This window comes from Salmo trutta, chromosome 35 (genome assembly GCF_901001165.1).
Source record: "Salmo trutta chromosome 35, fSalTru1.1, whole genome shotgun sequence".
NCBI lineage: Eukaryota > Metazoa > Chordata > Actinopteri > Salmoniformes > Salmonidae > Salmo > Salmo trutta.
The window spans coordinates 37,588,290-37,602,358 of NC_042991.1; the positions used below are offsets into that span (position 1 = coordinate 37,588,290).

General features: G+C 44.7%; 1 protein-coding gene across 1 annotated transcript in view; it reads left to right on the top strand.

Moving 5' to 3' along the window:
* The window catches only part of LOC115175155 (transforming growth factor beta-3 proprotein), a 35,454-nt gene extending 31,520 nt beyond the window's left edge, over nt 1-3,934 (top strand). Inside the window, exons 5-7 of the mRNA XM_029734382.1 lie at nt 8-173; nt 884-1,037; nt 2,838-3,934. Coding sequence (XP_029590242.1) covers nt 8-173; nt 884-1,037; nt 2,838-2,996 — 479 coding nt within the window. The 3' untranslated portion in view covers nt 2,997-3,934. The remainder of the gene's footprint in view (nt 1-7; nt 174-883; nt 1,038-2,837) is intronic.
* Nucleotides 3,935-14,069: the final 10,135 nt, after the last annotated feature.

Here is a 14,069-nt window from a genome sequence, read left to right on the forward strand (position 1 = left end):
GCTGTAGGGGTAGAAGTGGAGTATGAAGAGCAGGGTCGTTGGGACCTGGGCAGGTTGAAGAAACAGAAGGAGCAGTATCTGCCTCATCTCATCCTCATGATGATCCCTCCTCACCGCCTCGACTCACAGCCACGTAGACGCAAACGAGCCCTGGACACCAACTACTGCTTCTCGTAAGGACCTTTACTAAAAACCGTTGTCACTTCTGTTTCCACCGATCGTCATGGAGATAGATGTCTGGTCCTGAAAGGCTCCTTTGAATTTGCAGGGTTTGTAAACTACAAGTCATGCAATTACATTTCTGCTGTAACATAAACAGCAGTTGCAGAAGAAGGATCAATGAGCCAGTGAATCTCTTCCCACCCCCCCCCCCATGTGCTCCATCTCAAACCATTCAACATGTGTCGGTTGATCAAGATGAGATAAACTTGAATATAAACTGGGTGGTTCGAGTCCTGAATGCTGATTGGGCTGACAGCCGTGGTATATCAGACACCCGTATACCACGGGTATGACAAAACATTTATTTTTTACTGCTCTAATTACGTTGGTAACCAGTTTATAATAGCGATAAGCCACCTCGGGGGGTGTGTGGTATATGGCCAATATACCACGGCTAAGGGCTGTATCCAGGCACTCTGCGTTGCGTTGTGCCTAAGAACAGCCCTTAGCCGTGGTATATTGGCCATATACCACACCCCCTCTGGCCTTATTGCTTAAATAACTAACTGAAGCTTTATCTGACTTGAACTAAAGTTTTTTGTGTTTTAACAAGAAAATCCTTGAGTTCAAACTAAACAGTTATCAAAGCTGACTACCTAACACATTGTTGTATAAGTGAGTATGAGTGCTTCACCATTGTTTGTTATGCCCCTCCCACCAGCACCGTTGAGGAGAACTGCTGTGTCCGTCGTCTCTACATCGACTTCCGTCGGGACCTGGACTGGAAGTGGATCCACGAGCCTAAAGGATACTTCGCTAACTACTGCTCTGGACCCTGCCCCTACCTGAGGAGCTCCGATACCACGCACGCACAGGTGAGGGTAATCTGACACCGCACGCACAGGTGAGGGTAATCTGACACCGCACGCACAGGTGAGGGTAATCTGACACCGCACGCACAGGTGAGGGTAATCTGACACTGCACGCACAGGTGAGGGCAATCTGACACCGCACGCACAGGTGAGGGTAATCTGACACCGCACGCACAGGTGAGGGCAATCTGACACCGCACGCACAGGTGAGGGTAATCTGACACTGCACGCACAGGTGAGGGCAATCTGACACCGCACGCACAGGTGAGGGTAATCTGACACCGCACGCACAGGTGAGGGCAATCTGACACCGCACACACAGGTGAGGGCAATCTGACACCGCACGCACAGGTGAGGACAATCTGACACCGCACGCACAGGTGAGGGTAATCTGACACCGCACGCACAGGTGAGGGCAATCTGACACCGCACGCACAGGTGAGGGTAATCTGACACCGCACGCACAGGTGAGGGCAATCTGACACCGCACGCACAGGTGAGGGTAATCTGACACTGCACGCACAGGTGAGGGCAATCTGACACCGCACGCACAGGTGAGGGTAATCTGACACCGCACGCACAGGTGAGGGCAATCTGACACCGCACGCACAGGTGAGGGTAATCTGACACTGCACGCACAGGTGAGGGCAATCTGACACCGCACGCACAGGTGAGGGTAATCTGACACCGCACGCACAGGTGAGGGCAATCTGACACCGCACACACAGGTGAGGGCAATCTGACACCGCACGCACAGGTGAGGGCAATCTGACACCGCACGCACAGGTGAGGGTAATCTGACACCGCACGCACAGGTGAGGGCAATCTGACACCGCACGCACAGGTGAGGGTAATCTGACACCGCACGCACAGGTGAGGGCAATCTGACACCGCACGCACAGGTGAGGGCAATCTGACACTGCACGCACAGGTGAGGGCAATCTGACACCGCACGCACAGGTGAGGGTAATCTGACACCGCACGCACAGGTGAGGGCAATCTGACACCGCACACACAGGTGAGGGCAATCTGACACCGCACGCACAGGTGAGGACAATCTGACACCGCACGCACAGGTGAGGGTAATCTGACACCGCACGCACAGGTGAGGGCAATCTGACACCGCACGCACAGGTGAGGGTAATCTGACACCGCACGCACAGGTGAGGGCAATCTGACACCGCACGCACAGGTGAGGGCAATCTGACACCACACACACCACAGGTGAGGGCAATCTGACACCACACACAGGTGAGGGCAATCTGACACCACACAAACAGGTGAGGGCAATCTGACACCCCACACAGGTGAGGGCAATCTGACACCACACTGGGCACACACTGGTTGAATCAACGTTGTTTCCACGACATTACGTTGAACCCATGTGGAATAGATGTTTAATTGACGTCTACCCAGTGGGACACAGGTGAGGACAATCTGACACCCCACACAGGTGAGGACAATCTGACACCCCACACAGGTGAGGACAATCTGACACCCCACACAGGTGAGGATAGTTTAAGTTATTTGCACCATGGCCATAATGACCAGACTTGCAGGGTAGGAAGCAGAAGTCCCTCCGCTGCTCAATAGCTACTGTTAAATTAGATTCAGCAATATGATCAATAACACCATACACAGAAATCAATAATAACAAAAAATCTGATTGGCCAAGACCGCTTATTAGGGCTCATGTGTTTACTTGTGTTTATTTTTGTAGTTGGACAGGACAGTTGCACATGAATCAACATTCAACTTCCACATTCAGAAACACCTAAATATCTCTTTCCTGTTCCTCCATAGCTGCTGAGCTTGTATAACACTCTGAACCCAGAGGGCTCAGCCTCTCCCTGCTGCGTTCCCCAAGACCTGGAACCTCTCACCATCCTCTACTACTCTGGACGTACCCCTAAAGTAGAGCAGCTATCCAACATGATCGTCAAGTCCTGCATGTGCAGCTGAGGAGTTTCGGGAGTAGGCCCGAAGCCAGGGAGTAGGGTGGGGCTGTCCCACGGAAGGTGACCTGTATTGGGGCACTAGAGCCAGTCAGCCTGCCTAGCTGTGGAAGACTACCACCATCCATGTTATTTTGTATTCGGACTATGTTGCCTGCCACGTGGCCTGAAGGACCCTATCCTTGTGTGAGGAGGACATAGTATGTTAGACTTTGGGATTCTAACTTCTAGTCTTCATCATCGTTTTTTAGAGACAGAGAGACGCTAAATAGTTTCATTTTGACATTTTAACAAACTGGGTTTCCTTTGCCTTCCTACAAACAGTGGACATTATTCATAACACAAAAAAAGGAGAAAGGACAGACTATGAGAGGAGAGAGAGAAGAGAGAGAGACAGAGAGGAGAGAGGAGAGAGAGAGACAGAGAGGAGAGAGGAGAGAGAGAGACAGAGAGGAGAGAGGAGAGAATGCCTGCAGGATTTGCAATGGAAAGTAAAGTGAGCAGAAGAGATAGAAGCCAAGATTTTTGTATTTTTTTTGTATTATTTTTTTTGTCCGACCAAAAAGCAGCGACCATTTTTTTTTTTTTGTCGTCTTTCGAATGCAAACGGAGTGGAGTCAGGAAGGACCTTTACAGATGGACGAGGATATTATTCTGTGGCTACTAGCCAACTAGCACTCATCCAAAAACCCACCACGACTCCCTTTGAAGACTTTCTTGACATGTTTGAATTTTCAAAAAACAATCGGACCCAAACACAATGTGCTGGAAAGTAATATTGATCTGTAAAACTCCTTATGTAGGATTTAATTTTTTTCCTTCTTCTTGAAATTGACAGATGTTCTCTGTTATGCAGCGTGTTGTCATATGGGGATTGATTTATTGTTGATGTATCTGTCTTAGTACCATTCGAATCCCTTTTATATTAAACTGTTAAACTCGTCACATGCTTCTACTGATGATTTAGAGGACACACTATGTAGTCATGCTGGAACGTCTTTAAACCAGTTGTTTTGCTTTTTGAGAAGATGAAACGTGAAATTCGGTCATCATAACTGGCACAGTCGAAACATCTTCTGTTTTGCTGCTCTTCACAAATGCAAAGCCAAAAGCAGTGCATTCGAGTCCATCTACCTTGTACCAAGGCCACAACAAACAAAAGAAATCAGAGGGCCGCGTTTGGGTTTGTTAAAGTGCCTAGAGATCACCACCCACAATGCATCAGTCACGTTACTACTTAGAGATAGATAGAGGGCTCTAGTGCCCCAAAAATTCCATTTTAACATGGGAAGCACAATTGAGGACTTTTACTGTCTAAGGCACTGCATCTCAGTGTGAGAGGCGTCACTACAGACCTGGTTCGATTCCAGGCTGTATCACAACCGGCCGTGATTGGGAGTCCCATAGGGCGGCGCACTATTGGCCCAGCATCATCTGGGTTAGGGCTTGGCCGGTGTAGGCCGTCATTTTAACTGAGAATTTGTTCTTAACTGACTTGGCTAGTTAAATAAAGGTTAAGTAAAGGTTAAATAAAGGTTAAATAAATCAAATAAAACCATTGTGAAGTAATCAACTGGGTGGGACTTCCTGTGCGTTAAAGATGGTTCAAATAATTCCATCCAGGTTGTCAGAAGCAATCAGTAGTAGAAGAAGAACAATGACTACTTCAAAATGGAGATTGCCTCAATGGCGGTGCCCATGCTCTCACATAATGGGACAGATACAATGTTGCATCCTCTAACTATCTCTACGAGAAGAGAGATAGTTAGAGAGATAACCGCTTCCTGGTAACCTCACCCTGCCCGTCTCAAACCCATCATCCTTTGCTCCTATCAGCTGACAAGGGCTTTTTATTAAATAGATTTGCTCACCTCCTGCGTCCTCTCTCTCCTCTTTTTGAAAAAGGTCAAAGTTCATTGAGGAGAGTCAGCAAAGAGAGTGAACATGGATGGAAATTTGTTTGAAATGAGACTGTCCTTCTCCACTCGTGCGTGATTTAGGTTAATGACGTTTACAGGGGTGGGTCCCAAAATAAATGACGTTTACAGGGGTGGGTCCCAAAATAAATGACGTTTACAGGGGTGGGTCCCAAAATAAATGACGTTTACAGGGGTGGGTCCCAAAATAAATGAGTAAAACGATCAAAACAGATGACAGTGCCTTCAGAAAGTATTCACACCCCTGCAGCCTGAATCGAAAATGTATTAAATTTAGATTTTTTTTTTTGTTACTGGCATACACACAATACCTGATAATGTCAAAGTGTAATTTTTACAAAATTAATAAAAAATGAAAAGCTGAAATGTCTTGAGTTAATAAGTATTCAACCCCTTTGTTTATGTCAAACCTAAAAAAGTTCAGGAGTAAAAATGTGCTTAACAAGTCACATAATAAGTTGCATGGACTCACTCTGTGTGCAATAATAGTGTTTAACATGATTTTTTAATGACTACCTCATCTCTCTACCCCACACACATTACAATTATGTGTAAAGTCTCTCAGTCGAGCGGTGAATTTCAAACACAGATTCAACCACCAAGACCAAAGACAGTTGCAGACTGATAGGAGAAAACTGAGGATGGATCAACAACATTGTAGTAATTCCACCATACTAATGTAATTGACAGAGTGAAAAAAAGAAGGAAGTCTATTCAAAATATGCATCCTGTTTGAAACAAGGCACTAACGTAATACTGCAACAAACAAAAAAATGTGGCAAAGCAATTCAACTTTTTTTTTGTCCTGAATACAAAGTGTTGTGTTTGGGTCAAATCCAATACAACACATTACTGAGTACCCGTCTCCATATTTTCAAGCATAGTGTTGGCTGCATCATGTTATGGGTATGCTTGTCATCATTAAGGAGTGGGGAGTTTTTCAGGATAAAAAAAGAAGTGGAATAGAGGTAAAATCCTAGAGGAAAACCTGCTTCAGTCTGCTTTCCACCAGACACTGGCAGATTAATTCACCTTTCAACAGGACAATAACCTAAAAAGCAAGGCCAAATCTACACTGGAGTTGCTTACCAAGAAGACAGGGAATGTTCCTGAGAGGCCAAGTTACAGTTTTGACCTAAATCTACTTAAAAAATCTATGGCAAGACTTGAAAATGGTTATCTAATAATGATCAACAACCAATTAGACAGAGCTTGAAGAATTTAGAAAATAATAATTGGCAAATGTTGCACCATTCAGGTGTGGAAAGCTCTTAGAGACTCTCAGGTGTAGTCGCTGAGAAAAGGTGATTGATTTAAGGGTGTGAATACTTATGTAAATGTAATATTTCTGTATTTAATTTTCAGTAATTAGCTAGGAATTGTTTTTAAACGTGTGCATGTTTTTCTCTGACAAGACATTCAAAGGGGGTGTGGCAGATTTCAAAACTCTTCTGTGGTGAATATCCTTGATGAAAGGTGGCCATCGAGGAGGGGAGGACTCTTTTCCGTTTGCCTAACGAATTGACACACCTCGACCACTTATTGGTTTCCGGGATACGGAGGAGAGAGGACGAAGGAGAGAGGATGGTGGAGAGAGGACGAAGGAGAGAGGACTGAGGAGAGAGGACGGTGGAGAGAGGACGGTGGAGAGAGGATGGACGAGGAAATTCCAAGAGCAGTCTGGGCTTCCAGTGTTCGTGTAAGGATGATAATTGGATGTTCATCATTGATGAGTGATGCCTCACCTTTGTCTTTAAATTATTGTCTGTCACGTGAGCTAATTGAGATGGCGGTTGCCTCTAGAGAATTAATACATGTTTTAATCAGCTCCTAGAGAATAGACATGTTTTACTCAGCTCCTGTGTGCTGCTGCTGTCTAGTCTTAACTTTCATTACAGTTGACATTCCACTCTCCTAAACTTCCAAACAGCACCTTGCATTTGTGAGCCCACACACTGCTCTCTTTCACTACTCCCATGTCTGTTCTCCCCCACTATTCTCCCTCTCTCCCCTCTCTCTCTCTCTCTCCCCCTCTCTCTCTCCCCCTCTCTCTCTTCCCCCTCTCTCTCCCCTCTCTCTCCCTCTCCACTCCTCTCTCCCTCTCTCTCTCTCTCTCTCTCTCTCTCTCTCCACCCCTCTCTCCTCTCTCTCTCTCTCTCCCCTCTCTCTCTCCTCCCCTTCTCTCTCTCTTCCCTCTCTCTCTCCTCCCCTCTCTCTCTCTCTCTTCCCCCTCTCTCTCTCTCTCACCCCTCTCTCTTCCCCCTCTCTCCCCCCTCTCTCTCTCTCCCCTCTCTCTCTCTCTTCCCCCTCTCTCTCTCTCTATGGTTAGGGAAAAGTGCAGTAAATAGTATAACTTTTTAGGATGTTAATATAATTAAATGTATTTCTGGTTGTTTGTAAGTTTGTCTTGGCTTTTAATCATTATATGTGTTATTGTTTTTACTATTGAGGAGTTTTAATGAATACTTTGAAGTGAAACCTTCAAGTGATATCCTCTGCGTCCACATTGTACATTTTTATGTATATGTCTGTTACCCAAAATATATTCAATTCAACCCCCCCACCCCTCTCTCCCCTCTCTCTTCCCCCTCTCTCTCTCCCTGCTCTCCTCTCTATCTACCCTCTATCTCTCCCCGCTCTATCCTCTCTCTCTCTCCCCTCTCTGTCCCCTCCCTCGCTCTCCCCTCTATCTCTCCCCCCTCTCTCTCCCCTCTCTCTCTTCTCCCTCTCTCTCTCCCCCCTCTCCATCTCTGATTGTTTTGTAGCTCTTTTACAGCACGAGGCTCAGTGGAAATACTGTAAAAAAAGGAGAGAGAGAGAGAAAGAGAGAGTCATGACATGACAGCAGCTAGATGTATAGACAGTTTTAGAAGTATAGACAGTTATAGAAGTATAGACAGTTAGAAGTATAGACAGTTATAGAAGTATAGACAGTTAGAAGTATAGACAGTTATAGAAGTATAGACAGTTATAGAAGTATAGACAGTTATAGACAGTTATAGAAGTATAGACAGTTATAGAAGTATAGACAGAAGTATAGACAGTTATAGAAGTATAGACAGTTATAGAAGTATAGACAGTTAGAAGTATAGACAGTTATAGAAGTATAGACAGTTATAGAAGTATAGACAGTTATAGAAGTATAGACAGTTAGAAGTATAGACAGTTATAGAAGTATAGACAGTTATTACCCAAGTCAACAGTAAAGGCATCTGCATGCTTCCCAGCCAAAACAGTTCGGAAGAGTTTGTGCACATACAGTGAGTTCAGAAAATATTCAGACCCCTTGAGTTTTTCCACATTTTATTAAGTTACAGCCTATTACTAAAATGGATTAAATTGTTTTTTTTCCTCATCAAACTACACAGAATACCCCATAATGACGAACCAGGTTTATAGAAATTGTTGCAAATGTATTACAAATAAAAAACTGAAATATCACATTTACATAAGTGTTAAGACCCTTTGCTCAGTACTTAGTTGAAGTACCTTTGGCAGCGATTACAGCTTTGAGTCTTCTTGGGTATGACACTACAAGCTTGGCACACCTGTATTTGGGGAGTTTCTCCCATTCTTCTCTGCAGATCCTATCAAGCTCTGTCACGTTGGATGGGGAGCGTTGCTGCACAGCTATTTTCAGGTCTCTCCAGAGATGTTATATCGGGTTCAAGTCCAGGCTCTGACTGGGCCACTCAAGGACATTCAGAGACTTGTCCCGAATCCACTCCTGCGTTGTCTTGGCTGTGTGCTTAGGGTCATTGTCCTGTTGGAAGGTGAACCTTCACCCCAGTCTGAGGTCCTGAGCGCTCTGGAGCAGGTTTTCATCAAGGATCTCTCTGTACTTTGCTCCGTTCATCTTTCCCTCGATCCTGACTAGTCTCCCAGTCCCTGCCACTGAAAAACATCCCCACAGCATGACACTGCCACCACCATGCTTCACGGTAGGGATGATGCCAGGTTTCCTCCAGATGTGACGCTTGGCATTTAGGCCAAAGAGTATAATCTTGGTTTCATCAGATCAGAGAATCTTGTTTCTAATGGTCTGAGAGTCCTTTAGGTGCCTTTCGGCAAACTCCAAGTGGGCTGTCATGTGCCTTTCACTAAGGAGTGGCTTCCGTCTGGCCACTCTACCATAAAAGCCTGATTGGTAGAGTGGTGCAGAGATGGTTGTCCTTCTGGAAGGTTCTCCTATCTCCATAGAAGAACTCGGGAGCTCTGTCAGAGTGACCATCGGGTTCTTGATCACCTCCCTGACCAAGACCCTTCTCCCCCAGGCAATTCCTTCGACCTCATGGCTTGGTTTTTGCTCTGACATGCACTGTCAACTGTTGGACCTTATATAGACAGGTGTGTGCCTTTCCAAATCATGTCCAATCAATTGAATTTACCACAGGTAGACTCCAATCAAGTTGTAGAAACATCTCAAGGATGATCAATGGAAACAGGATTCACCTGAGCTCAACTTTGAGTCTCATAGCAAAGGGTCTTTATATTTATGGAAATTAGGTATTTCTGTTTTTATTTGTAATAAATTTGCAAATCAGTTTCTGCTTTGTCATTATGGGGTATTGTGTGTAGATTGATGAGGGATAAAACGATTTAATCCATTTGAGAATAAGGCTGTAACGTAACAAAACGTGGAAAAGTCAAGGGGTCTGAATACTTTCCGAATGCACTGTATTATGACGGAAAGCCGAAGTTCGGAGCCGGAGTCTGTGCCCCTTCGTTGGTGATTGGTCACCAGTAGGAATTCTTCAAAATAGTATTTGTTGTCATTCAATGAGAGACAACTCATTTTCTTGCACATTTTTTCATTGAGGAATACTGCATTTAACATCTGGGTTAGATGTAAAATCCTGCGTCTAAGATCTCTTAGTCACAGGAATTGAGTTATTTTAGATTCATTCAGTGTATTTTGAGGAAGCATATATTGGCTACGGCATCTCAAAATGGACAAACAGTAAGTACTATTGACGCTTTTTTCTAGTTTTTCAATTTTTATCAACTTTCAAGGTCTTTTAAGGGAGCATGCAAGTACACTCGTTCGGTTGGGCTAGCCAATTTTGGCTAGGCACTAGCAGAACTGAAGCATGCTGATGCATTAAGACTTGTCTTGTGAAGGCCAACCATCCCTCTCTCGTCCTCCCCTTTCTTATAGACTCCCCTGTCATCTCTCTCCACCCTAGCGCCTTCTCAGCGACAGTGAGGAGGAATGTTATCCAGCCTTGAGAAAGTGATGACTAAACAGGTGGTTGTGGGTAAAGGAGGAGGAACTGTACAACAACACTTGTTCCAATGGTAAATGAGATGATCAAGGGGCTAGCTATGAAGCAATTGAACATTGAAATAATAAATAATGAACAAATGAAAGTAGTAGCCACACTTCTCCTTCTCCACCTGTCTCTCGTCTCAGCACATAATACAAACCGGCAGCCATTTTATATTTTTTTCTCTCACTGTAATAAATTCCTCTCAGGGGTTCTCTCTCTAACAGCTTACCCAGACCAGACCATTACTAGACTTTCCACCTTAGCTATTTCCCAGACCAGACCATTCCTAGACTTTCCACCTTTTAGGGATTAGGGTGCCATTTGTGACACAGTTGTAGCTAATGGGAATAGCCCATAGCATTAGCAATGAATGGGAATTGCCCATAGCGTTAGCTGTGAAGGGGGCTAATTTGTACTGACAAGTGGTCAGAGAGAATGTGGTCTTTATGGGGCTGTGCTATCACTCCCTGTCAAAGCTTATCAGAGTGAGAAGTCATGATGACTCAAAGACACAAAGGCCAGTCGGCTGGGTCTCATGAGGTGAGGGCGTGATGGTGTTCAATGGCTTTCCAGACAGCTCCGGTGCTTTTGGATCCCATAAGATGAAAACAGGCCTGCTCAATGCATGCATGTTTGGTCCTGAACTTTACCATAAGACAGAACCCCAGACTGAATCCCAAATAGAAGCCCAAATAGAACCCCATAGAATACCAAATACAACCCCATAGAATACCAAAAAGAACCCCATAGAATGCCAAATAGAACCCCACAGAATACCATATAGAACCCCATAGAATACCAAATACAACCCCATAGAATACCAAATAGAACCCCATAGAATGCCAAATAGAACCCTATAGAATACCAAATAGAACCCCATAGAATGCCAAATAGAACCCCATAGAATGCCAAATAGAACCCCATAGAATGCCAAATAGAACCCCATAGAATACCAAATAGAACCCCATAGAATGCCAAATAGAACCCCATAGAATACCATATAGAATCCCATAGAATACCATATAGAACTCCATAGAATACCAAATAGAACCCCATAGAATACCATATAGAACCCCATAGAATACCATATAGAACTCCATAGAATACCAAATAGAACCCCATTGAATACCAAATAGAACCCCATAGAATACCGAATAAAACCCCATAGAATACCAAATAGAACCCCATTGAATACCAAATAGAACCCCATAGAATACCGAATAGAACCCCATAGAATGCCAAATAGAACCCTTTTTTCAAAAGACAGCTAGTCCCTGAAACCAACTTCTCTCCTCTCCCACAACTCTCCTGTTCCTTTCTTCCATTTTAATACTAAACTAAACTAATCCATGCGGTAAAAACACCCCTCCTCCCCTCCATCCCTCCCACATCTACGCCCCCCATTTATCTTCCCCCTGAAACCGGAAAACACATTGATGAAATTCAGAAGCTGCCTGGTAAAATCGGATTGCAGCTTGATGAGTGTATGGGTCCTTTGTTCACACACTTTCCTGGGAAAATAAAAGAAAATAGAGAGAGAGAGAGAAAGAGAAAGAAAAAAGAAGTTAAATGAAAATAATACCTCCCTTATTTTCCAACAGTCAGTAGCAGTACAGAGTTCACTACAGTTCTGCTACTCAGCTCTGTGAGATTATGATAACTCTTTGCTCCTTTTGGGCAGCAATCTGACCCCACATCTCACACACACACACACACACACACACACCAACCCTCCAGCAACTGAACAAGGAACCGATAGTTTTAGTGTGAGTTCAGATCCAGATCTAAGTTTGGGTTTCTATGTTTCTAAGAAGTCCAGCTCTTCCAAGACTCACCGATGATGAATTACGTGACACATAAAATGCAGCAAGGTTTGAAAAAGCCTGTCCGCAGCAAACCCTAAGCACAGTAACAGATGGTGAGAGAGAAAGAGAGAGAGAGAGAGAGAGAGAGAACAATGAAAAGAGAGAGATATAGAGGGAGAGAGATTGGAGAGAGAAAATGGGGGTGAGAGAGGGAGAGGGGAAGAGAGAGAGAGAGAGAAAGGGGGAGGGAGGCTGGGAGACAGGGAATGAGAGAAAGAAAATCAGGTAGAGAAAGAAAGAGAGACATGGAGAGGGAAGAAGAGAGAGTGAGAAAGAGCGAGAGAAAGAGAGAGAGAGACACTGCTCCAACAGCCCTGTTCTCAAACCCCAGAGTGGAAAGAGTTGTGTAACACAGTAATGGAAGGGTCAGGCCAGTGCCATATTCAATGGAAAAGAGAATGGGTTAAAAATGTAATTGTTAACGTATCATTATTTTAAATTAAAAACGGCACAGCAAATAGTGAACGTAGTCACATACACACAGCACCTGCATCTTTGGAGCATCACCAAGGTAACAACCTGACCAGCTGGCTTGGAGCATCACCAAGGTAACAACCAGGCCAGCTGGCTTGGAGCATCACCAAGGTAACAACCTGACCAGCTGGCTTGGAGCATCACCAAGGTAACAACCTGGCCAGCTGGCTTGGAGCATCACCAAGGTAACAACCAGGCCCGCTGGCTTGGAGCGGGCCTGGCAGAGCAAAACGGAAAACACCATCGTGTTCGTGAGAGTCTCATCTTTCCTTGGAGTAGGCCAAACTATTCGGACGCTAGAGACAATTTGGGGACGTCTCATGGTCTGACAAACAAATAGGGCTATCTTCTGTGTACCCCCCCATCTTGTCACAACACAACTGATTGGCTCAAATGCATTAAGAAGGAAAGAAATTCCACAAATTAACGTTTAACAAGGCACACCTGTTAATTGAAATGCATTCCAGGTGACTACCTCATGAAGCTGGTTGAGAGAATGCCAAGAGTGTGCAAAGCTGTCCTCAATGCAAAGGGTGGCTACTTTGAATAATCTCAAATATAAAATATATTTTGATTTGTTTAACACTTTTTTGGTTACTACATGATTCCATATGTGTTATTTCATAGATTTGATGCCTTCACTATTATTCTACAATGCAGAAAATAGTAAAAAATAAAGAATAACCCTGGAATGAGATGGTGTGTCCAAACTTTTGACTGGTAATGTATACAGTGTGAAAACCCTGGAGGACTTACAAGGGACGCGGTTGTATTGAAGCCACAGACAATTCACTACTTCTCAATATTAGAAGCTATCAAAATGCATTTATTAATGTATTAATGTCTGCATTGCTTGAATCTATTACATACAATTCCTGTCAAAAGTTTGGACACACCTACTCATTCAAGGGTTTTTCTTTATTTTTTACTATTTTCTAGATTTCTACATAGTTTTTCTATCTTCACTATTATTCTATAGTGTAGAAAAAAGTTTTTTTTTTTAAATAAAAAAAACTTGAATGAGTTGGTGTCCAAACATACACACAAACATGCACACACACAATGCACAAAGACACATATACTCTCTCCCCCCCCAGCCAGGTCTCGCCCCACCCCAGCCAGTTCTCTCCCCCCAGCCAGGTCTCTCCCCCCCAGCCAGTTCTCTCCCCCCAGCCAGGTCTCTCCCCCCCAGCCAGATCTCTCCCCCCCAGCCAGATCTCTCCCATCCATCCAGGTCTCTCCCCCCCAGCCAGGTCTCTCCCCCCAAGCCAGGTCTCTCCCCCCCAGCCAGTTCTCCCCCCCCCCCAGCCAGTTCTCTCCCCCCCAGCCAGGTCTCTCCCCCCCAGCCAGGTCTCTCCAGAGGTCTTTGCATTTTTTTCCAGTCCCACAAAAAAAAATGCAACAAAGTCCTCCCTCTGTCAATCAGAAACTTCTTCCAGGGTCTGCCTGCCAGCTGAAAATCTTTACCAGTGTGTGTGTGTAGGCTACCTGCCCCTCCCCCTCTGAAGCCTAGGTTACTGTAGCCCCTCCCCCA